The sequence below is a fragment of the Heptranchias perlo genome, chromosome 10 (assembly GCF_035084215.1).
Source record: "Heptranchias perlo isolate sHepPer1 chromosome 10, sHepPer1.hap1, whole genome shotgun sequence".
NCBI lineage: Eukaryota > Metazoa > Chordata > Chondrichthyes > Hexanchiformes > Hexanchidae > Heptranchias > Heptranchias perlo.
This window is the reverse complement of record NC_090334.1, coordinates 34655157-34678720: the sequence shown is the minus strand read 5'-3', so window position 1 is coordinate 34678720 and position 23564 is coordinate 34655157. Positions and strand designations below refer to the sequence as shown.

At 40.7% G+C, this 23564-nt stretch overlaps 1 protein-coding gene across 1 annotated transcript in view; it reads left to right on the top strand.

Moving 5' to 3' along the window:
* zgc:109986 (uncharacterized protein LOC553566 homolog) overlaps positions 1–19819 on the top strand; it is a 30139-nt gene extending 10320 nt beyond the window's left edge. Inside the window, exons 7-8 of the mRNA XM_067991451.1 lie at positions 9415–9505; positions 18534–19819. Coding sequence (XP_067847552.1) covers positions 9415–9505; positions 18534–18650 — 208 coding nt within the window. The 3' untranslated portion in view covers positions 18651–19819. The remainder of the gene's footprint in view (positions 1–9414; positions 9506–18533) is intronic.
* The last annotated feature ends 3745 nt before the right edge of the window (positions 19820–23564 follow it).

Sequence of the window (23564 nt, the reverse complement as noted above, 5' to 3'; positions counted from 1 at the left end):
TTGTTCCCCAGCCATACCCTCTGCCTCCATGTGTAGCTCTCCTTTTTGGTCCCTAATCGGTCCCACCCCTGCTCTTACTACCCGTTTACTGTTTATATGCCTATAGAAGACTTTTGGATTCTCTTTTATGTTAACTGCCAGTCTATTCTCATATTCTCTCTTTACTCCTCTTATTTCCTTTTTCACTTCCCCTCTGAACTTTTCTATATTCAGTCTGTTTCTCACCTGTATTATCAACCTGACATCTGTCATATGCCCCACATTTTTCTGCTTCATCTTACTCTCTATCTCTTTCATCATCCAAGGAGCTCTGGCTTTTGTTGCCCTTCCTTTCCCCCTCATGGGAATGTAACTAGACTATACCCGAACCATTCAAAATAAATGGGGCGACAGTTTTGCAGTCCTATTTCCTACCCATGCTCCCTTTGAGAGAGGCTCCCTGCTGTGAGTGCACAATCAGCAAATTTATCCTTGTGTCATGTTCTCCAAAAATATTGTTTAGGCTCTAAAGCCTAATTATAATTATTTAAGGAATTATAATTACTGAGAGTAATTGTTGACATCCGTACCAGATCAGTCTTTTAACTCAGATTAGCAACCTTTGAAATAACGAGATCAACAGGGAGGCTTATGCGACTGGGGAAGAAATTTGCAGATGCCAAGTTTTGAGGAGGCCAAACTAGAATGACATCACCTGAAGTCATTCTATCATATCCACTGACAGCGTGAGAAGGAAAAAACTTGTTTGAATGCCCCTTTTAACTGCATTACAAACAATCTAAAGCAAGACATCTCTATGACATTCCTTGCCAGAAGGTTAGATACCTCTCTTTTTTCCCCCAACCCCCACCCAAGTAGGCCACACCTGGCTCCAGCCAGAGCAGACTGTCAGCCATCTTTATAACAGTGCAGTCAATCAGAGCAGGGAGAAAGAGAAGTGGGGGCTTCGGCCCGACTGAAAATCAATAGAAATTGTGCAGAACAACTCGTATCCCTGCTCCCTGCAAAAGCAACCATGTCCTGAAGAGCAGCTCTGTCCCCAGCTGGGCCCCCTCTATCTGGACCTAGTGACTTCACAAATACACATACAAACAACCAAGCCAAGTAAGTAAAATGGCCTAGGTGGTGGGCAAATAGTCTGTGCCTCTCCTGTTGTGATATTCCATATACAAAGTTACAACTGCTGGGGGGGTTCCTATGCAGAGTCTGAACACTGGACTCTCCAGCAGGCCAAACTAATCATGACTTTGGAAGTGCTGCAAATTCTGATTATTAGGGGATAGGTGCAGCATAACTGTTACTCTTTGCTCTGCTCCTTAAGGTGAGAGTTTTCTTTCTTTTTCTATCTCTATAATATGGCTGCTCAAGCTGCAAGATGCATGTACTCTCAAATTCACAGATGGTGAAATGGGCAACACAGCCCAAGCCACAGCCAGGCTATCCATGGGACAAGGAACCGACTCTGCTCACCAGCATGCCACCCACCTCCACCCACCCACCCCCCCCATCCTCCTCCGTAGGACCTGCACCAGGTCTTTGGCCATGTTCCAGAAGACAGGAGAAAGGCGAAATAGGCTCTTTATTTTCACTTGATTGAGAATTAAATTTGCAGGTGAGAGAGCGTGAAAATCAGTGGATGTTGAGTTGAAAGGCAATTCCTTCAAAATTATAATTTTTTAATGTTTGCGCTTAAGGTGAAAGACGTCATTGCTGGGGAAATGGAATGTTTTTTTCTTTCCAAGAACCCAATGCTGGCATCAAATATAATCATGTTAGATACAACAAAAGCCAAATACAGATTAAAGTTATCTTTCACAATAATGTTCCTTGACCCCAGTCCCAGCAAATAAAGAAGACTTTGATGTCATCAGTCTCTGGCAAATATGAATACTAAAATCCCACACTATACCCACAATATGCAAGGAATATTGTATCGTAAAATCTCAATAGGTAACCTATATTAGTTGAAGGGTATTGGACAAATCCTATTGCCCCCTCCCTCTTTTTTAACTTGATATAAACATTGGAAACCATTCTGACTGGGACTCATTTCGCTGTCCCATCATCACTGGGTCAGTGGAATTCTCTACCGAACACCATTGTGGGAACACCATCACCATCAGTACTGCGGCGGTTCAAGGAATAGGCCCACTCAGGGCAAGTAGGCAAGAGTAATAAATGCAGCCTTGCCAGCATTGCCCACAACCTGAGAACAAATTTAAAAACATTACTGGGATTTACTATTTATGTCAAGGGTTCCACATCTGTGCCTAACTTATCTTGCTTCAAACTCTCCTACATATCCCAATCAAAACTGTATTGATTGTTAACCAAGCCAGGTCTGTAAACAGCTGGACTGCAGTACAACACTGAATGAAGCGCACCTTAACCACCACTTGCCAGAGGCACCAAATACTGAATCAGACACACAGCTGCATCAACTAACACTATGTTAGTTAACTACCGCTGCAACAATATGATCAGTACCACAAGAAGGTTAAATATTAGTATAATAAGTAAGTAAACTGAAACTTAATAGCAATCAACAGAATCTAAATTATAAATGCAACAATAATTAAGTGTATCACAATATATCAGCCATAGCTGTGTTTCACTAATAACATAAAATCTTACGATATAGAAGGAGACCATTCGGCCCATTGTGTCTGTGCTGGCTCTTTGAAAAAGCTATCCAATTAGTCTCACTCCCCTGCTCTTTCCCCATAGTCCTGAAAATGTTTCCTTTTTAAGTATATATCCAATTCCCTTTTGAAAGTTACTATTGAATCTGCTTCCACCATCCTTTCAGGCAATGCATTCCAGATCATCATAACTCGCTGCATTAAAAAAAATTCTCCTTATCTCCCACCAGTTCTTTCGCCAATTATCTTAAATCTGAGTCCTCTGGTTACCGACCCTCCTGCCAGTGGAAACAGTTTCTCCCCATATACTCTATCAAAACCCTTCATAATCTTGAATAACAATATAACAAAATTACATTTGATGTCCAAGATCATAGTATAGATTTAGCAAGGTTAATTTTACAGTTTGTATTCAACTTATCAGTCGTAGATTTCAAGTGTTAAAGCTATTCCTTTGTGACATTAGCATGAAATCATACAACCTCTTTCCTTGAGAATTAGGCTCCTTTGGCATCAGGCAGTTTTGCTTTCCTCTTGGATTCTCTGGTGACGTCGGCAGCGTGTCAGTGTCCATTGGCCATCTTCCTCTCTTTCAGGTTACAGCTAACCTTGAATGTATTATAATTCACTGCTGTTACTACTGTACTTTCTCTCCATAACTAGAATTTAGGCTGTTAAATTAACTGTTGTGATGCACTTTTTAGAAGTCTTTGCTTCTGTTTTTGATCTAAACACTTAACTTTTCTTAAGCCTAACTTTATACCTTCAAGCACTGTCTCAACTCCTGAAGATCAGTTGGAATCTTTGAACTTCTTTCAAAAACTTTCTAAAACCTTCCAGTACTTTCTGATTTAATTGAACAACGTCTGATCTTAAATTCCTTTAAAGTATCACAAAGAAATCCCTCTTTGACAGGACCAGTCAAGGTAATCCATTCATCCACATATATTTCAACTAAACACACGTGTCAGAAACTAGAATTGCCAGATTTTAATTAACAGTCTTTCAATTGTCTCTCTCCAATTTTTTGCCTTCCAGTGCCTAAATCCCTAGGAGACAACACTCTGTTAATAGCTGTCTCTCAAGTCCTCATTAACAGTTGGTTATCTGTTCAAAAACCATAACATTAGACTGCTTTCGCCTTTCAATTTTGGCCGGTTCCTAACTCAAGCTGGTATAGGGTGCTAATTAACTAGCCTGGCTATACTAGAAAGTGTCCCTTACAAGGATTAACAGTTTAACGTGAGCATCTCTCACAAGACATTTGCTTTCAAACCTAATTCCATTACTTGAAAAGGGAAATTCAGCCCAGTTGCCTCGGGATCTTTTTGTTCCTTCTTGTGCCCATCCACACCATGGCATATGGAGAGGCCTGAAATACTCAGCTCTACGTGTCTGCCTCCTCCGTCGACCCCAGATTGTTAACACTCTCTCTAACTGCTTATCTCACATAAGATCTGGATAAGCTAAATCTTCCCCCAGGTAAATGTCAGCAAAACCAAAGCCTCCTTCTTTGGCTCCTACAAACACCTGTGTGCTTCCATTTACAGTGATTTGTTCAATACAGACTGTAAACTTAATCTTGCTAAATCTGTACTGTTGTCCCATGGACATCCCATCTGCCATCTCAGGCTAAGCCCACAGGTGTGGAATCTTGACATACTACTTGACCCCAAGTTGTATCCTCCATATCTGATTTGTTACGAAGACCACTTTCTTTCACCTCTGGAACATCTGAAGCCTCCACCTATATGTTTTCTCTTTTCTACCAGAACCCTAATTCTTGCCTTTATTACCTCTAGTCTGGATTTCTCCAATGCTTTCCTTACTGGCCTACCCACTTTCACTCTTCATAAACTGGAAATCATCCTAAACATCACAGTCCATGTTCTTAGCTGCACTAAGTATCCTGTTCTTGCTAAGCTCCACTGGCTGTGCCCCAGAAAACTGAAATAAGATGTGCATGCCCACCTTCGCATCTCTCCATGGCCTTGTCCTTCCCAATCTCTGTGATCTCCTCCTTATGTCATTTTTCCTATGAGGCACCTTGCACTCCTCCAGCACTGAATTGGGTGGGGGATAAGAATAAATGAGCACAGAAAACAAAAGATGAAGGGAGACTGAGAAAGGCATAGAGTGAGTGAGGGAGGTTTTATGATTGTGTATAGAGGTACAGAGGAGAACATTTAACACTCCATTAAAAGCATTATTCAAATGTCCTTGTTTATTTATATGCAAATCAAAGTTCCTGCATCAAGAACCTTCCAGAATTCTGTAGCTACTTCTGTGCATAACACAATGATACTATGATACAATAACAACAACAATTTGCATTTATATAGCGCCTTTAATGTAGTAGAACGTCCCACGGCACTTCACAGGTGCGATTATCAAACAACATTTGACACTGAGCCACATAAGGAGATATTAGGACAGGTGATCAAAAGCTTGGTCAAAAGAGGTAGGTTTTAAAGAGCATATTAAAGGAAGAGAGAGAGGCAGAGAGGTTTAGAGAGGGAATTCTAGAGCTTAGGGCCAAGGCAGCTGAAGGCACAGCCGCCAATGGTGGAGCGATTAAAATCGGGGATACGCAAAAGGCAAGAATTGGAGGAGCACAGGGATCTTGGGGGGTTGGAGGAGGTTACAGCGATACGGAGGGACAAGGCCATAGAAGCATTTGAAAACAAGGATGAGAATTTTAAAATCGAGGTGTTCCTGGACGAGGAGCCAATATAGGTCAGCGAGCACAGGGGGTGATGGGTGAACGGGACTTAGTGCAAGTTAGGATATGGGCAGCAGAGTTTTGGATGAGCTCAAGTGTATGGAGGGTGGAAGATGGGAGGCCGACCAGGAGAGCATTGGAATAGCCAGATCTAGAGGTAACAAAGGCATGGATGAGGGTTTCAGCAATAGATGGGCAGAGGCAGAGACGCGTGATATTATGGAGTTGGTGATGGAGCGGATATGTGGTCGGAAACTCATTTCAAGGTCAAGTAGGACGCCAAGGTTGCGAATGGTCTGGTTCAGCCTCAGACAGTGGCCAGGGAGAGGGATGGAGTCAGTGGCTAGGGAATGGAGTTTGTGGTGGGGACCGAAGACAATGGCTTCGGTGTTCCCAATATTTAGTTGGAGGAAATCTTTACTCAGACAAGCAGTGTGACAAATCAGAGACAATGGAGGGGTCGAGAGTGGTGGTGGTGAAGTAGAGCTGGGTGTCGTCAGTGTACATGTGGAATTTGATGTGTTTCGGATGATGTCACCGAAGGACAGCATGTAGATGAGAAATAGGAGGGGGGCCAAGGCTAGATCCTTAGGGGACTCCAGAGGTAACAGTGCGGGAACGGGAAGAGAAGCCATTGCAGATGATTCTCTGGCTACGACTGGATATATAACAATGAAAACATACATAGAAACATAGAAAATAGGAGCAAGAGCAGACCATTCGGCCCTTCGGGCTTGCTCTGCTATTCAAAATGATCATGGCTGATCGTCTAACTCAGTACCCTGTTCCCACTTTTTCCCCATATCCCTTGATCCCTTTAGCATTAAGAAATATATCTATCTCCTTCTTGAATACATCTAATGACTTGGCCTCCACTGCCTTCTGTGGTAGAAATTCCACCTGAAGAAATTTCTCCTCATCTCTGTTCTAAATGGCATACCCCGTATCCTGAGACTGTGACCCCTGGTTCTGGACTCTCCAGCCGTCGGGAACATCCTCCTTGCATCTAGTCTGTTTAGTCCTATTAGAATTTTATATGTTTCAATGAGATCACCTCTCATTCTTCTAAACTCTAGTGAATATAGGCCTAGTCGACCCAATCTCTCCTCAAAACTAAGCAAGCGCAGTCCCACCCAGCTGGACGAAAGATCTTGCATTTATGATGCACGTATCAGGTCTTCAGAGAGTGAATTTTCAAAGAACCTGGAAATCGACTGTTTAAGCTCGGTAGAAAATGCTCCAAATCACTAAAAGTGTGATTTCTTTTAAAGTTTTGCATATACTCCTGTGTATATATAACCTGCTTATAGTTAAGGATCTTTATTGTCATTTCTTATTGCCAATTTAAAAAACACAGCTTTTTTCAGGTTCTATTTTTAGCATCTAAAGTGGGGAATGGACCTCAAAAAACACAAATAAATCTGGGAAACTCAGCATTTTTTAGACCATTGCTAAAACTCAAAAAAACAAGCAAGAGACTGAGGAAAAAAAGGCAGTTAAGCTAAATAACCAACCCCAGATATTTACACAGTTCACAGATACCACTTTTTATACGATTCCACATATTCCAGTGACTAAAGCATATAATGGGCTGGGTTTCTTGTATGATTCATCTGGAGAACTTGTATTAACAAGAACACCTAAACAAAAAGTTCTGTACAATAAACTAATTTTATTTAATTCCATTAACTGTAGTGCTATTTCTTCATAAGTAGTTCTTGTTTTGCTTGTAACCAACCTCCACAATACTTTTGGCCAAAGATGACTCTGATCTCCTTTTCCTTTATGCAGAAAATTGGGCCTCCCATTTGTTTTGAGCAGAAAAATCAGCCCTAAAGACACATATGCGTCGTATCTGTGACATCAAGCTACAGCGTGCAATCCATGTGCTGCTGTCACAGATAGTATAAAGCAATAAAACTTTAATGTCATCATCTTTATTTATAAACTATAACAAAGGTTTCATTCATCTGAAAATCTGGTCTCTATTTGCTGATATAAATTGACCAGCACTAGCCTAAGCTAAACCAATCTCAAGGGTATGTCTTGTGCTAATGCTCATTCAAATACATTACCAGCAGATTTCCTCCACCCATGTTCTGCACTGATACCCAACTCCATTCCTCCTCCATCTTAATGTCCACTGTTTCCTTTAACACTGCTGCCCCCATGTCACACAATGCTTGTTTGGTGCCAAGCCAAAAAAATATTTTTTTTAAATTGTGCACAATTTTGTGTATGAACATTACATTCACATGCAGTATCTGATTTGTGAACATACAAGAACATAAAATTTAATTTACAAGAAAAATAAAACTGTCAGAGTTGCATAGCAGTATCAATGGGGCAGGTCCAGTAATCTTCATGTACTGCCAATTTGATTACTGAAACCAGTAATCATATTAAATATATTCTTTTAACAACTGCAATAGACCTGTGCTGCTTTCAAGAAAGCCACTTGTAAAGAATTGTTCCTCTGATACCTGCACCCTTTTATTAGTGGGTCCCCAGTGATACTGCATCAGAACATGTCATGACAGAGCCCAATGTGTTTGATACAGATGGGTTTGTTTAACATAGGGATTAAAGGGAAACTATACGTGTAATTATAATTGTGAAAGTCTTAGGTTTTTTCATCCAGTTGAACAACAGTCATATTAACTCTTCGAGTGCTGAATTTTCTTTGACAACTTGCAAAATTTGTATGAATTTGTACAGTAGTCCCTCTTTAATATCTACTCAGCTTTAACAAATCCCTATCTTTAACAAGCATTTTTAAATCTCCTGATTTGAATCTAATGTAACTGTGATAATACCAGTTGCATATAACAAATGGATTACCCTTTTTGCAATATTATGTGTAAATGGTAATACCATGCAATTCAGAACATTTATGCTACTCTTCCTCCCTGTTGGAGGGTTCCTGATCAGTCACCATTGTCTCTACTTCCTAGCTCCTCCTCCTACACTATCTGCACTTTGCTTCCTGGCTGCTCCTCTTTCCACACTATTTACACAAAAATTGGGAATCAAATGTGATGCACCAGATTCTTATTTATATACACATAAGGTGATTTCTGGCAGCTGCAGTTTTGCTCTCTGGACATTTCACTCATAACGTTTGTGTTGATAGTAATGACATCACACAGTACTATAAAACTACTATTCATCTTCTATCAGAAAAGTGGAAAAACATTCAATCCCATGTTAAACAAACACCCATACACAGCAAATGTTTTGCATAGCAAATTGGTATTTGTTATATGCAGAATTGACTGCTATGTAACATCAGAGAAACATTTTCATGAATTTCAAATACACTATCTTGTAAATTAGATGTTTTATATATATATATATATATAGCTGGGGGGAGCTTACTCTGCAATCTTCTTTCTGCCTGTAGGCTGAGGTTTCCATGGAAAATTATGGGGACAAACCACATCATTATGCTCCTTTTTAACAAAAACATCAAATGTGTGTTTTGTCTGATATTATGTTATTTTAAAGATTATCCACCATTTTACTGAGTGTGAACAGAAGTTCACCCACTTTCAGTTGTCTTTGTAGCTGCCTCTGCCAGTATCATACTAAAAACCGGAAATGTATCTGTTATTAGTACAATTACTGATTTCATATAATCATTGTTTTAATAGACCTACAAGCAGGCTGCACCATTTGAATACGGTATAAATGTCACCTTTGATTGTAGTAGCTCCTTCACTATCAAGACTTAAGAAATTCTTTCTGCTTATATCAATACACTCTACTATCCTCTAACCTAGTTTTTGTTTGGGTAATTAGTTAAGTTTCATACCTGCATGGAACAAAACAAATTGTATGTAACAAAACTGATACAGTTAAAATACTTATCATTCAAATAAATAAAAGAAACATCTTGTTCCAGACGAGAATTAGTGCTTGATGTTATTTTTAAAAATCTTCTATGTAAAATGTTACATTACCTGGCAAAGTGGTTGTGTGTTCAGTTAGTACTGAAATTCATCCATTCAAAGCAATGATAGAAATAATGTTTCTTAATTTTATTCCAAGAACGTGGCAATTTATTTGTTTCACTCTGAAAAAGAAGGGTGCATTACTTGTGACAGTTCCAAGCCTTCAGGAATCTCTCTCTCAACTTCAGGTCAGTGTTATTTATGTTAAAATATTATGCATGCATACAAATGGGCAGGTTATAAATATTAACAAAGTACCATAATTTCTTGCTGCATACATCAAAAATAATTGTTATTTTTCCTTTTTATTAATTCAGCCTACTTATCTTATTTCCCCACCCCTCATACATCCACAGTCTTTTCCTGTTTCCTTTCGGGAGGATATAAGGCAGATTATTACTCACCATGCTGTTGTGGGTTGCCATTTTTGGGTTGAGTAGCATGAAAAACAACCTTTGTGGGCTGAGATCGACTGGTTTGCTTCACCCTCAAAATGGGATTTTCTCTCTAGTGCTCTCACCAAGCGTTGGGAAAACTCCTTGCAAATGATACAGCTGGGTTCATGTGTTGGACATTGTTAATTCTCAAACCAGGGAGGGCTAAGGCCACATGGCAGGTTGTTTTATCACAAGGTAATTGCAGATGAGGAAAGACATTCATCCCATCTTATTGCATCCATCCAAGAAAAACCCTGCAGTCTTCCCATTGTATCTAATTGTTTCTTAAATGATTCCAGGGTTTTCACTTCTACTACTCTATTGGAAAGTCCATTCATGTGTTGTCCACTCATTGTATGAAGAATTTCCTGAAAAAGTTACCTTTTACTAGTTTGAACCTGTGTTCCCATGTCCTACTCCCACAATTTAGTTTCAAGGTATATTCTGGATTTGCCTTTTCCATTCCTATAACTGTCTAATATACCTCTATAAGATAACCTTTCAGACGTCTTCTCTCCAGGCTGAAAAGCCTAAGTTTCTCCAGTCTTTCCTCATAACTCAGACCGCTGACACTGGGGATCAGCCTTGTGGATCTTCTCTGCACTGCTTCCAGTACCTGAATGTCTCCCATGTGCCTTGGTGACCAGATGTGCACATAGTATTCAAGGTGCAATCAGAGCAGAGCACTGTACATTTTGATCATGACTTCCTCTGACTTGTATTCCACTGTTTTGGTTATGCAGCTCAACATTATGTTGGTTTTGTTAATTGCTGCTCTGTATTGAGCGTCAAGTCTACTACGATTCCTAGATCCCTTTTGACTTTCCCTTTAGCTATTTTAACACCATTCATGGAGTATGCGTGTTGCCCATTTGTCCTTCATATGCACAATACTTTACATTTGACTGCATTAAATTTCACTCGCTGTTGTTCTGCCCACATGTGTGTATTGTTCAACTCTGTCTGTGATTTCTGAGTTGCCTGCTCTGATTCCACTGCTCCTCTTGGTTTGGTATCATCTGCAAATCTAACTAATTTGCATTGAACTTCTGAATTCAAGTCATTGATGTAAATTAAAAACAGTAGTGGTCCCAACACTCAGTACCTCCCCCCCACCCATCTCGACACAACTCCTCCAACAAGTACCTATTCTTTTGCACCCTTCAACCAATTTTTTTATCCTTACCCAGGATTTATTATGAATCCCCACATTTTTTAATTTAACTAATGGAATTCATAGCAAATTGGGGACAGCAATCACAGAATGATAATATGTAACATGATCTGGGATTCAGGTATACCAAAGATCTGGAGCCAGATATATATAACTTTAAAAGGACTACATTTAAAGAAATGAGGGAACAGCTAAAGAAAATAGATTGGAGGAGGATGTTCAACATTTCAGTAGAGGACAAGAGGAACATCTTTAAAGGAATAATGCTGAGCAAGTAGGATAAATACATACCTAGAATCAGCAAACTCAGACTAAACAAGTGTGACCCTAAATAGACTTCAGCAACATGCTCTCCCCAAACAGGGATAACCTAAATAAAATCAATGACTTTGATATAAATGAGATGGAAATCCTAAAAAAGCTAAAAAGGACTTAAAACAAATAAGTCCCCAGAGATAGATAGTATTTTTACTGGAATGCTAAGAGAGACTTGTGAGGCATTAGCAATCATGAGGGAGTCACTGGAGGAGTGCCAGTAGATTAAAAACTGGCTAATGTGGTGTTCATATTCACAAAGGAGACAAAGCAGACATGAGTAACTTCAATTCTATGTAAAATAATGGAATTGATTGTCAGAAGTAAACTTGAAGGTTATCTGTACAACAGTAACTTAGTAAACAGCAGTCAACGTGGATTCAGATGGGGAAGATCCTTGCTAATCAACCTCCTTGACTTCTTTGAGGCAGTGACAACCCAAGTAGGCCATATAAAACTCCACAAAGGCTTGTGACAAAGTTCAACACAAAAGGCTATTAATTTATTCAGAACTGTTTTACTCCCATGTAGTACAACAGTTGTGCACTAGAAAAAACTCACCTGTTTTCAACAACTAGGAAGGACTGTATAATCAATGCAAGAAATTCAGAAGCCAATAGTCATTCAGTAGAGATAAAAACAATAACCAGAAATGCTGGAAATTTGCAACAAAAAAAAAGCCTGAAAATGCACAGTAGGATGATGAGCGTCTGAAAGAGAAAATAATTAATCTTTTCTGTGTAACTCTTCAGCCAACAAATATACGAAAATAAGTTAAGAGATCCTATCTACTGAAAAATTAATTTCAGCTACACTTGAGTGGAATTGTAAAATAGTACCGTAAGCCATGATTTGGAAGGCCCGCACCGTCCCGCTCACCTGTCATCTATGTCATTGCTGACCTACGTTGACTCCCCGTCCCCCAATGCCAATGTGTTTAAATCCCTTAAAGCCTCATCCCTCCCTATCGCTATAACCTCCTCCAGCCCCAACACACCCCACCTCCTCCAAACTCTGTTCTTCTGACTGACTTCTTGTTCACCTGCCCGTCATTCGCCTTTTTATTAGCAGCCGTTTAAGCTCCATGCTGTGGAATTCCCTCCCTAAACCTCTCCACTTTCCTCTCCTCCTTTTAATACCCTCCTTAAAACCCACCTCTGACCATGCTTTTGGTCACCCAGTAAAATATTTCCTTCTTCGGCTTGGCATCAATTTTTGCCTGATTGTGCCTCTGTGAAGCACCCTGGGACATTTTTCTACAGTGAAGGGATTGTACAAATGAAAGTTGTTATTTTGTGTGTAAGCTGGAACAAGTAGTGTGCCAAATTAAAGTAGCACAATTTGAGCCTAAATAATTTGAACCTTTCCAGCATAACAGATGAGTTCTTAATATATTAATGTTTTAAAAATATTACCATTTTGGAGATTTTGACTTTAATAAACTGTCTTGACCAGCTTTGCTGATCCTTCCAAGATCAGGTAGAGTAGGGAGACCAAAAAATCCTTCCTGTATTTTAATGATTGCTCCTCTCCTACTGTTCAATGTACAACTGTAGCTCCTCATGCTGGCACTGTTCCAGGACAGACAAGGACAAGATACTAGCCAGCAAAACATCGGTTACCTGTTATCAGTCTGCAATAACAAAGTAGCCTATTAATTGACTAAGATGTCAATTATTTTGATATGCAAGTAATCATTGAATTTTCAATCCTCCAACCTTTAAAGAGATTAGCATGTCAGAGAGGAGAAAAAAAATTGGCAGCTAAGTTGGTCCAGGCTGCTCTTATGCATCCCTTTGTAATTGCTTCAGAGCAGCAACAGCAGAGCCTAAGAACAGGCTGTCTGCCCTTCCCCTCTGCCAGAACAAGTGCATTATATGGGAAAACTGAAGAGGAGAACAAAAATTCTTAATAGCATGATTAATACTAACTGCAATTCAGCAGCTATCAACTAGATTTTGGCATTTGCAGGACAACTTTTTTAAAGTGCCAAATAAAGTGTACGTTTTATGTGCATGGACAGCATTGTGCAACTAGGTCTTCACAGCTGTGTACATAATTAACTTGTACGGTTGGAATCTCATTTTACTGACTGCATTTGGAAATACAAGGACATGTAATCAATACAATTTATATGGTAGTTATAGTATTTCTCACTGGAGTGAAATTAGTGCTGAATATCTCAATGTAAGACCCCTATATATGATGCAAACTGATAGGAACATAAGAACAAAAGTGGGCCATTCACCCCCTCGAGACTGTTCCGCCATTCAATGAGATCATGGCTGATCTGTATCCTAACTCCATCCACCCGTTTTGGCTCCATTTTCCTTAATACCCTTTGCTAGCAAAAATCTATCGATCTCAGATTTAAAATTATTAATTGAGCTAGCATCTACTGCTTTTTGTGGGTGAGAGTTCCACACTTCTACCACCCTTTGAGTGAAGAAGTGTTTCCTAACTTCTCTCCTGAATGGGCTGGCCCTGATTTTGAGGTTCTGTCCCCTTGTCCTAGACTCCCCCACCAATGGAAAAAGTTTCTCTCTATCTACCCTATCAATTCATTTCAAAATCCTAAAATCCTCAATCAAATCACCCCTTAACCTTCTATATTCCAGGGAATACAAGCCTAGTTTATGTAATCTCTCCTCATAATCTAGAGCTTGGAACCCTGGTAACTGGCCGAGGTACTTTGCATCTGTCTTTACCAAGGAAGAAGATGCTGCCAGAGTCTCAGTAAAGGAAGATATAGTTGAGATACTGGATGGGCTAAAAATTGATAAAGAAAAGGCTAGCTGAACTTAAAGTAGATAAGTCACCCGGTCCGGATGGGATGCGTCCTAGGTTGCTGAGGGAAGTAAGGGTGGAAATTGTGGAGGTACTGGCCATAATCTTCCAAACATCCGTAGATACGGGGGTGGTGCCAGAGGACTGGAGAATTGCAAATGTTACATCCTTGTTCAAAAAAGGGTGTAAGGACAAACCCAGCAACTATAGGCCAGTCAGTTTAACCCCAGTGGTGGGGAAACTTTTAGAAACGATAATCCGGGACAAAATTAAGTCATTTGGACGAGGGTGGATTGATTAGGCGAAGCCAGCACAGATTTGTGAAAGGCAAATCATGTTTAACTAACCTGATAGAGCTTTTTGATGAGGTAACAGAGAGGGTAGATGAGAGCAATGCAATTGATGTGGTGTATATGGACTTTCAAAAGGCGTTTGATAAAGTGCCGCACGGTAGGCTTATCATCAAGATTGCGGCCCATGGAATAAAGGGGGCAGTAGCAACATGGATACAGAATTGGCTAAGGGACAAGAAACAGAGAGTAGTGGTGAACGGTTGTTTTTCGGATTGGAGGGACGTGTACAGTGGTTGTTCCCCAGAGGTCGGTGCTGGGACCACTGCTTTTCTTGATATATATTAATGACTTGGACTTGGGTGTACAGGGCACAATTTCAAAATTTGCAGATGACACAAAACTTGGAAGTGTAGTAAACAGTGAGGAGGAAAGTGATAGACTTCAAGAGGACACAGACAGGCTGGTGGCATGGGCGGACACGTGGCAATTGAAATTTAGCACAGAAAAATGCGAAGTGATACATTTTGGTAGGAAGAACAAGGAGAGACAATACAAACTACAGTGCACAACTCTAAGACAGGTGCAGGAACAGAGAGATCTGGGGGTATATGTGCATAAATCATTGAAGGTTGAGAAAGCAGTTAAAAAAGCATACGGGATCCTGGGCTTTATAAATAGGGACATATAGTACAAAAGTAAGGGAGTCATGATGAACCTTTATAAAACACTGGTTCGGCCACAACTGGAGTATTGTGTCCAGTTCTGGGCACCGCACTTCATGAAAGATGTGAAGGCCTTAGAGAGGGTGCAATAGAGATTTACTGGAATGATTCCAGGGATGAGGGACTTTAGTTATAGAATCATAGAATCATAGAAGTTACAACATGGAAACAGGCCCTTCGGCCCAACATGTCCATGTCGCCCAGTTTATACCACTAAGCTAGTCCCAATTGCCTGCACTTGGCCCATATCCCTCGATACCCATCTTCCCCATGTAACTGTCCAAATGCTTTTTAAAAGACAAAATTGTACCCGCCTCTACTACTGCCTCTGGCAGCTCGTTCCAGACACTCACCACCCTTTGAGTGAAAAAATTGCCCCTCTGGATCCTTTTGTATCTCTCCCCTCTCACCTTAAATCTGTGCCCCCTCGTTATAGACTCCCCTACCTTTGGGAAAAGATTTTGACTATCGACCTTATCTATGCCCCTCATTATTTTATAGACTTCTATAAGATCACCCCTTAACCTCCTACTCTCCAGGGAATAAAGTCCCAGTCTGTCTAACCTCTCCCTGTAAGTCAAACCATCAAGTCCCGGTAGCATCCTAGTAAATCTTTTCTGCACTCTTTCTAGTTTAATAATATCCTTTCTATAATAGGGTGACCAGAACTGTACACAGTACTCCCAAGTGTGGCCTCACCAATGCCCTGTACAACTTCAACAAGACATCCCAACTCCTGCATTCAATGTTCTGACCAATGAAACCAAGCATGCTGAATGCCTTCTTCACCACCCTATCCACCTGTGACTCCACTTTCAAGGAGCTATGAATCTGTACTCCTAGATCTCTTTGTTCGATAACTCTCCCCAACGCCCTACCATTAACGGAGTAGGTCCTGGCCCGATTCGATCTACCAAAATGCATCACCTCACATTTATCTAAATTAAACTCCATCTGCCATTCATCGGCCCACTGGCCCAATTTATCAAGATCCCGTTGCAATCCTAGATAACCTTCTTCACTGTCCACAATGCCACCAATCTTGGTGTCATCTGCAAACTTACTAACCATGCCTCCTAAATTCTCATCCAAATCATTAATATAAATAACAAATAACAGCGGACCCAGCACCGATCCCTGAGGCACACCGCTGGACACAGGCATCCAGTTTGAAAAACAACCCTCGACAACCACCCTCTGTCTTCTGTCGTCAAGCCAATTTTGTATCCAATTGGCTACCTCACCTTGGATCCCATGAGATTTAACCTTATGTAACAACCTACCATGCGGTACCTTGTCAAATGCTTTGCTGAAGTCCACGTAGACCACGTCTACTGCACAGCCCTCATCTATCTTCTTGGTTACCCCTTCAAAAAACTCAATCAAATTCGTGAGACATGATTTTCCTCTCACAAAACCATGCTGACTGTTCCTAATTAGTCCCTGCCTCTCCAAATGCCTGTAGATCCTGTCCCTCAGAATACCCTCTAACAACTTACCCACTACAGATGTCAGGCTCACTGGTCTGTAGTTCCCAGGCTTTTCCCTGCCGCCCTTCTTAAACAAAGGCACAACATTTGCTACCCTCCAATCTTCAGGCACCTCACCTGTAGCGGTGGATGATTCAAATATCTCTGCTAGGGGACCCGCAATTTCCTCCCTAACCTCCCATAACGTCCTGGGATACATTTCATCAGGTCCCGGAGATTTATCTACCTTGATGCGCGTTAAGACTTCCAGCACCTCCCTCTCTGTAATATGTACACTCCTCAAGACATCACTATTTATTTCCCCAAGTTCCCTAACATCCATGCCTTTCTCAACCGTAAATACCGATGTGAAATATTCATTCAGGATCTCACCCATTTCTTGTGGTTCCGCACATAGATGACCTTGTTGATCCTTAAGAGGCCCTACTCTCTCCCTAGTTACCCTTTTGCCCTTTATGTATTTGTAGAAGCTCTTTGGATTCACCTTTGCCTGATCTGCCAAAGCAATCTCATATCCCCTTTTTGCCCTCCTGATTTCTCTCTTAACTCTACTCCGGCAATCTCTATACTCTTCAAGGGATCCACTTGATCCCAGCTGCCTATGCATGTCATATGCCTCCTTCTTATTTTTGACTAGTGCCTCAATCTCCCGAGTCTCCCGAGTCATCCAAGGTTCCCTACTTCTACCAGCCTTGCCCTTCTATGTGGATAGACTGAGGAAGCTGGAATTGTTCTCCTTGGAACAGAGACGGTTGCGGGGAGATTTGATAGACATAGTCAAAGTCATGAAGGGTCCAGACAGAGTAGATAGAGAGAAACTGTTCCCATTGATGGAAGGGTCAAGAACCAGAGGACATAGATTTAAGGTGATTGGCAAAAGAACCAAAGGTGACATGAGGAAAAACTTTTTTACACAGCGAGTGGTTAGGATCTGGAATGCACTGCCCGAGGGGGTGGTGGAGGCAGATTCAATCATGGCCTTCAAAAGGAAACTGGATAAGTACCTGAAAGTAAAAAATTTGCAGGGCTACAGGGAAAGGGCGGGGGAGTGGGACTAGCTAGATTGCTCTTGCATAGAGCCGGTGCAGACTCGATGGGCCGAATGTCCTCCTTCTGTGCTGTAACCTTTCTATGATTCTGGTGAATCTGCTCTGCACTCTTTCCAAGGCCAATACATCCTTTCTAAGGTGCGGTGCCCAGAACTGTACATAATACTCCAGATATGGACTAACCCGGGCTTTGTATAGCTGCAGCAAAACTTCCTCCCCTTTATAATCTAGTCCTCGAGTTTTAAAGGCTAACATTTCATTAGCCTTTTTGATTCTTTTTTTGTACCTGACTACTATATTTTAGTGATCTGTGTACATGGACCCTTAAATCTCTTTGGACCTCCACGGCTTCTAGCTTTTCACCAGTTAAAAAATACTCGGATCTATCTTTTTATGGTCCAAAATGGATGACCTCACACTTACCTGAGTTGAAATCCATCTGCCACAGATTTGCCCACTCACTTAATCTATCAATGTCTCTCTATAATTTTATTCTCCCGTCTACACTACTTACTATGCCACCAATCTTTGTGTCATCGGCAAACTTGGATATATGGTTCTCTATTGTGTTATCTAATAATAAATATAGTGAATAGTTGAGGCCCCAGCACAGATCCTTGTGGGACACCACTAGTCACTTCCTTCCAATTCGAGTACATACCCATTATCCCTACTCTCTGTCTTCTACCACCTAACCAATCTCCTAACCAGGTCAATAATTTTCCTTCAATTCCATTAGCTTTAATTTTAGCTAGCAGTCTCAAACCTTATTGAATGCCTTCTGGAAGTCCACATAAACTACATTCATAGACATTCCCCTGTCTACTATACTTCCTCAAAAAATTCAAATAGGTTCGTTAGTCATGACCTGCCCTTTACAATGTGTCAAATGTGTGTAGAAATCTCATGCTGTATCATTATTACATAATTTGTGTTCTCTTTCCCACAGACTGGCATAAAGCTCAACCAGTGGGTTCAGGAATTGCCACTAGATTATAATGTTTACTTGGGGAAAGATACTGATATGGATGCATTGAAACAACTCCATCTTTATGAGGTGCTGTAAACACAGGACATTTCTAAAGATGACAGTAACACATCTTAAAATAACAACTAGTTAGCTTTACTTCAATACCTCTGAAACATCCAGCTTTGGAACCACGTGCCTTATCCACAAAAAGCTGCAAGTAACTGACGGACTGATACACTGAGAATAAAACAAGGAACATGCACAAAGCATGAGAAACATTACAAGTTGAATTTGAATTTATTAAAAGTATATTTATCTTTTTCCTGTCAGTTTTATAAATATGTTGCCTCTATTATTTTTTTCTGTATTTTTATGGATGTATTATATTCCAATGGAGCTCCGAAGCTACAGTAGCCAACAATCATAAAACTGTTCAAACATGACTGTTTCAAAGGTCTCCTCCAGTTTTAGTAGTATGCTAAACATTGCTATTTTCCTTTGTCGCAGTTTTGGGAAATCTTAAAGGGCTATTATGCAGACCAACAACATAATTTTTTTTTTGGTCTGCCTTTCTGGGCTCTTGTGTCAATCATAGTAACAAACACGGAAGCTCTGCACCCTGGTATGCTCTTATCAGACATCAGCTTAGTTTTTGTCATGAAATATAGTTTCACTCTTATTCAAAGGAATCAGATTACATATAAAGACACGTCATGAATTTCCTATTGGTTCCTCTCTGGGGTAACTTTCTAAAATGGCTTTACACTGTAGAGAATGTAAGTTACTGATTATCAACTTGCTTAGAAGTAATCTATGGTATTGAGCAAAAATACCCACGGTATTTATTTGGCATAAACTAATAATTGCTTGTGCTCCGTAATAATCCCTCTTGCTTTTATGATTTACTTGTGTAATTATGAATCACCATCCTATTCCGAGATGCGATTTGCTGTCTATCAGGATTAAAATGATTTGCTACGTTTGGATCCGAATCTAGAATTTAGGTTTAACTTATGCCTTTCTGGGAAGAAACGTACATGCATTTTAATTGTACACATCTAAAAAGTTTCACTACAATCTCTGGGTGAAACATTTTTCATCTTTTAATTCCTCAGGATGTTTTTTTATTCCACAACAAAACATTGGGTATTTTTCTGCACCTAATGCTGTATACAGTAGTTGCCAATTGTATTTTCAAATACATCGATATGCAAAATTTTAAATAGATACGATTCCTAATTTTAATCCAGGGATTTGTATGCAAATAAAAGTATTGTAATCCTTTTATTATATTTTGTGGGATTATGGCAATGAAGGAGTTCACAATCGGTCAGCCAGTCATAATACACATACTGCACAAATTTTCCCCGCAAAAGAGCGTGGGTTTTACTAATTTCCATAGAGTATTCCAGATAAGTTGGAGACGGGGAAGAAAATCAAAAGTCCCGCAGTCCTTTGGTTTTCATGATGAATCTTAAACCTCCCCACATTTCCAGCATCCCAAACTGGTCCAGTTTTATTCTTGATTGAAGTCCACCATGGCATAAAATTCTCAATTCAGGAGCAAAAACAATCTTTGACCCCATTCAGGGCAACATTTTTGTTGATTTGTTATTTTTCCAATTATCTCCCATCCCCTTCTCAAAGTGCAGACTGTTGCTGGGATGCAGCTCTGCTGGTGGAGGTGGCCTTCCAGTATTTTGTCCATATGTCAATTCTTCATTTATGAGCCTAGTTAGTAAAAGACCAGCAAATTATTCCTAATGTGGAGGGCATTACAGCTGAGCTCGATCCTGCCTCCATGTCACGCCTGTGCAATGCATTTCTCTTGTATCCATGTACATTTACTTTCCAGACAGGATCATGGGATAGCAGTCAGGAGCTGGATCTCTTGCTGCTTTTTATTGTTCCCCTACCCCCTCGTCTTCTACCTACCTCCCTCCGGCTCAATTTATGCCCATGTCGATAGCAGATAATTAGCACAGACCGGAACTTATACATACGACCTTCTGATCTGTACTAAATTTGCTTTCTAGACTCGCATATGAAGAATAGCCACGTGGGCAAGGTACTGGAGCGATGCTAGTACCTGTGCAACTGTACCCCAGCAAAGTTCAGCACCTTCAGGAGAAGAAGAGTGAAAATTGTCCATAGCCACTGGCCATAAGGGGAGCTCAGACCAAACCTGATGGAGAATGCACCATCCTTGCAAATAAACATAAAAAATGCATTTCTACAGCATCGCTGGCAAGGCCGGCATTTATTGCCCATCCCTAGTTGCCCTGTACAACTGAGTGACTTGCTAGTTAAGAGTCGACCACGTTGGTGTGGGATTGGAGTAACATATATGCCAGACTGGGTAAGGACAGCAGGTTTCCTTCATAAAGGATATTGGTGAACGAGTTGGGTTTTTTGTGACAATCTAACAGCTTCATGGTACCAGCTTTTTATTTCCAGATTTAAACTGAATTCAAATTCTCAAACATGGTGGGATTTGAACTCGCGTTCTCTTGATTATTAGTTCAGGCCTCTGGATTATTAGTCCAGTAACATAATGATTACACTACCATACGCTGCTGTCCAGTAACTATGTACTACAGAGCTTAACTCATCAGAAATGTGGGTATTGATGAGTTTCTTTATTTATTAGCTATTGTGTCTCACCACACATACAAAATAAGAGATTACATTTTTCTTGCATCTAGATGTTGAAAACTTCTACAATGATGGTTTCACTAATTCATATTCTTAGTGCCCTGAAGGCTAATCAAGAATATCTAGAGAGCTATCTGTGGTAGAGGAAGAAATGTTGACTATCCACAGATCAGAAGAACCCATCTGGTTCACTAGTGTCCTTTAGGGAAGGAAACCTGCTGTCCTTACCCAGTCTGGCCTATATGTGACTCCAGACCCACAGCAATGTGGTCAATTCTTAATTGCCCTCTGAAATGGCCTAGTAAGCCACTCAGTTGTTCAAGAAGGCGGCTCACCACCACCTTCTCAAGGGCAATTAGGGATGGGCAATAAATGCTGGCCCTGCCAGTGACGCCCAAATCCCATGAACGAATAAAGAAAAAGGTGGGATGAGCGAGACCAGGAATGCCCAGAGCAAATTATCATCTCCAACAAGTTTAAAGTACTGGCTTCCTGTGGGATAGAATCATGACTCTGGGCAGGACCATCAAATGGATTACTATAGGACCAAGAAATATGAGATGGCTCCGGGGGGAGAGATTAGCAATTCAGTTAGGATTGCAGTGATACAAACAAATGAAAATGATGGGCAGGAAAAGACCAGCTGGTCCATCAAGCCTTCCCCACACCCATGATGCCTGGAGCATCATGTCTGAACACTTCCTACACCCCAGCAGCCATATAATTTCCTAGGAGAGGCAAAAAAGAGAAAAAAAACCCAGGGCCAATAAGCGGGAAAAGAAATCTGGAGAGTTCCTCTCCAATCTCCTCAGGCGATCAAAACCAGTCCAGGCAATCACATTGACCATGCGTAATAATAGGAGACTCAATAATTAAGAGGGATGGACACTATCTTTTACAATCCAGACTAAGAGTCAAAGGTTCTTTGTTGTTTCTCAGATGCTAGGGTAAGGGACATTTTGGAATGACTGGAAAAGATTATGGAAAGGGAGCGAGAGCAGTCAAGTCATCATGGTCTACTTGTGAACCAACAATACAAGAAAGGAATACCTCAACACCTGCTAAAGGAGATTAGGAAACAGCCTTAGGAGCAGGACTTCTAGGGTAGTAATCCCACAGCCCTGTGCTAGAATAGGGAAGGATAGGAAGATTAAGGATCTCGACACATGGCTAAAGAGATGGCGTCTGGAAGAGAGTTTCTTTTTATGGGGCATTGGCACCAGTTCTGGGGAAGATAGGAGCTATTCAACATGAGTGGGCTACATGTGTATGTATACATAAGGAAAGGAGATATGTAGAATACTGGGAAGCGTTAAAAATATCCTGCTAGTGCTTCGTGCACTCCAGATGAGCAAATCATACAGCAACTGCCCTTAATGTCAGGACCTGGGTACTGTGCATATTACACTTACTGTTAAAATTGCAGTTATGTTATTTTCCAGCATATTTCTCCTAGGTGACATACAGATTTTCAATGGTATTGCTCGCAGTAAGTTGGAGGATAGGAATATAGGAACAGGAGTAGGCCATTCAGCCCCTCGTGCCTGCTCCGCCATTTGATAAGATCATGGCTGATCTGTGATCTAACTCCATATACCTGCCTTTGGCCCATATCCCTTAATACCTTTGGTTGCCAAAAAGCTATCTATCTCACATTTAAATTTAGCAATTGAGCTGGTATCAATTGCCGTTTGTGGAAGAGAGTTCCAAACTTCTACAACCCTTTGTGTGTAGAAATGTTTTCTAATCTCGCTCCTGAAAGGTCTGGCTCTAATTTTTAGACTGTGCCCCCTACTCCTAGAATCCCCAACCAGCGGAAATAGTTTCTTTCTATCCACCCTATCCGTTCCCCTTAAGGGTAGGGAAGAAGTAAGGATAGGGATGTTCAGTTTTGCATCGGGCCAAGGCCTAAGGCAGGAGGCCTGAACATAACGTATAGCATTTTCAGTAGTTGGTAGGACAGAAGGATGAGACCCTGAAGCAGATGAAAATTCAGCAGGCAATGAAGAAGGGAGCAAGCCATGGGGCTCGGCTCAGCAGCGGAAGAGTGGGAACTGAATGGTGAATCTATATAAAATGTTAGTAAGACCACAATTGGAGTACTTTGTGCAGTTTTGGTCTCCACACTATAGGAGGATGTTGAGGCAATAGAGAGCACACAGCGCACATTCACTAGGCTGCCTGGGTATGAGGAAATACAAATATGAAGAAAGACTTAAAAAATTTGGACTGTTTTCATTAGAATGGAAGAGAATACGGGTGATTTGATGAAGGTGTTTAAAATTATGAAAGGACAGAAGAGAAAGATAGAAACAGACTATTTCTAGAATGAGGCATCTGGAACAAGGGGACATA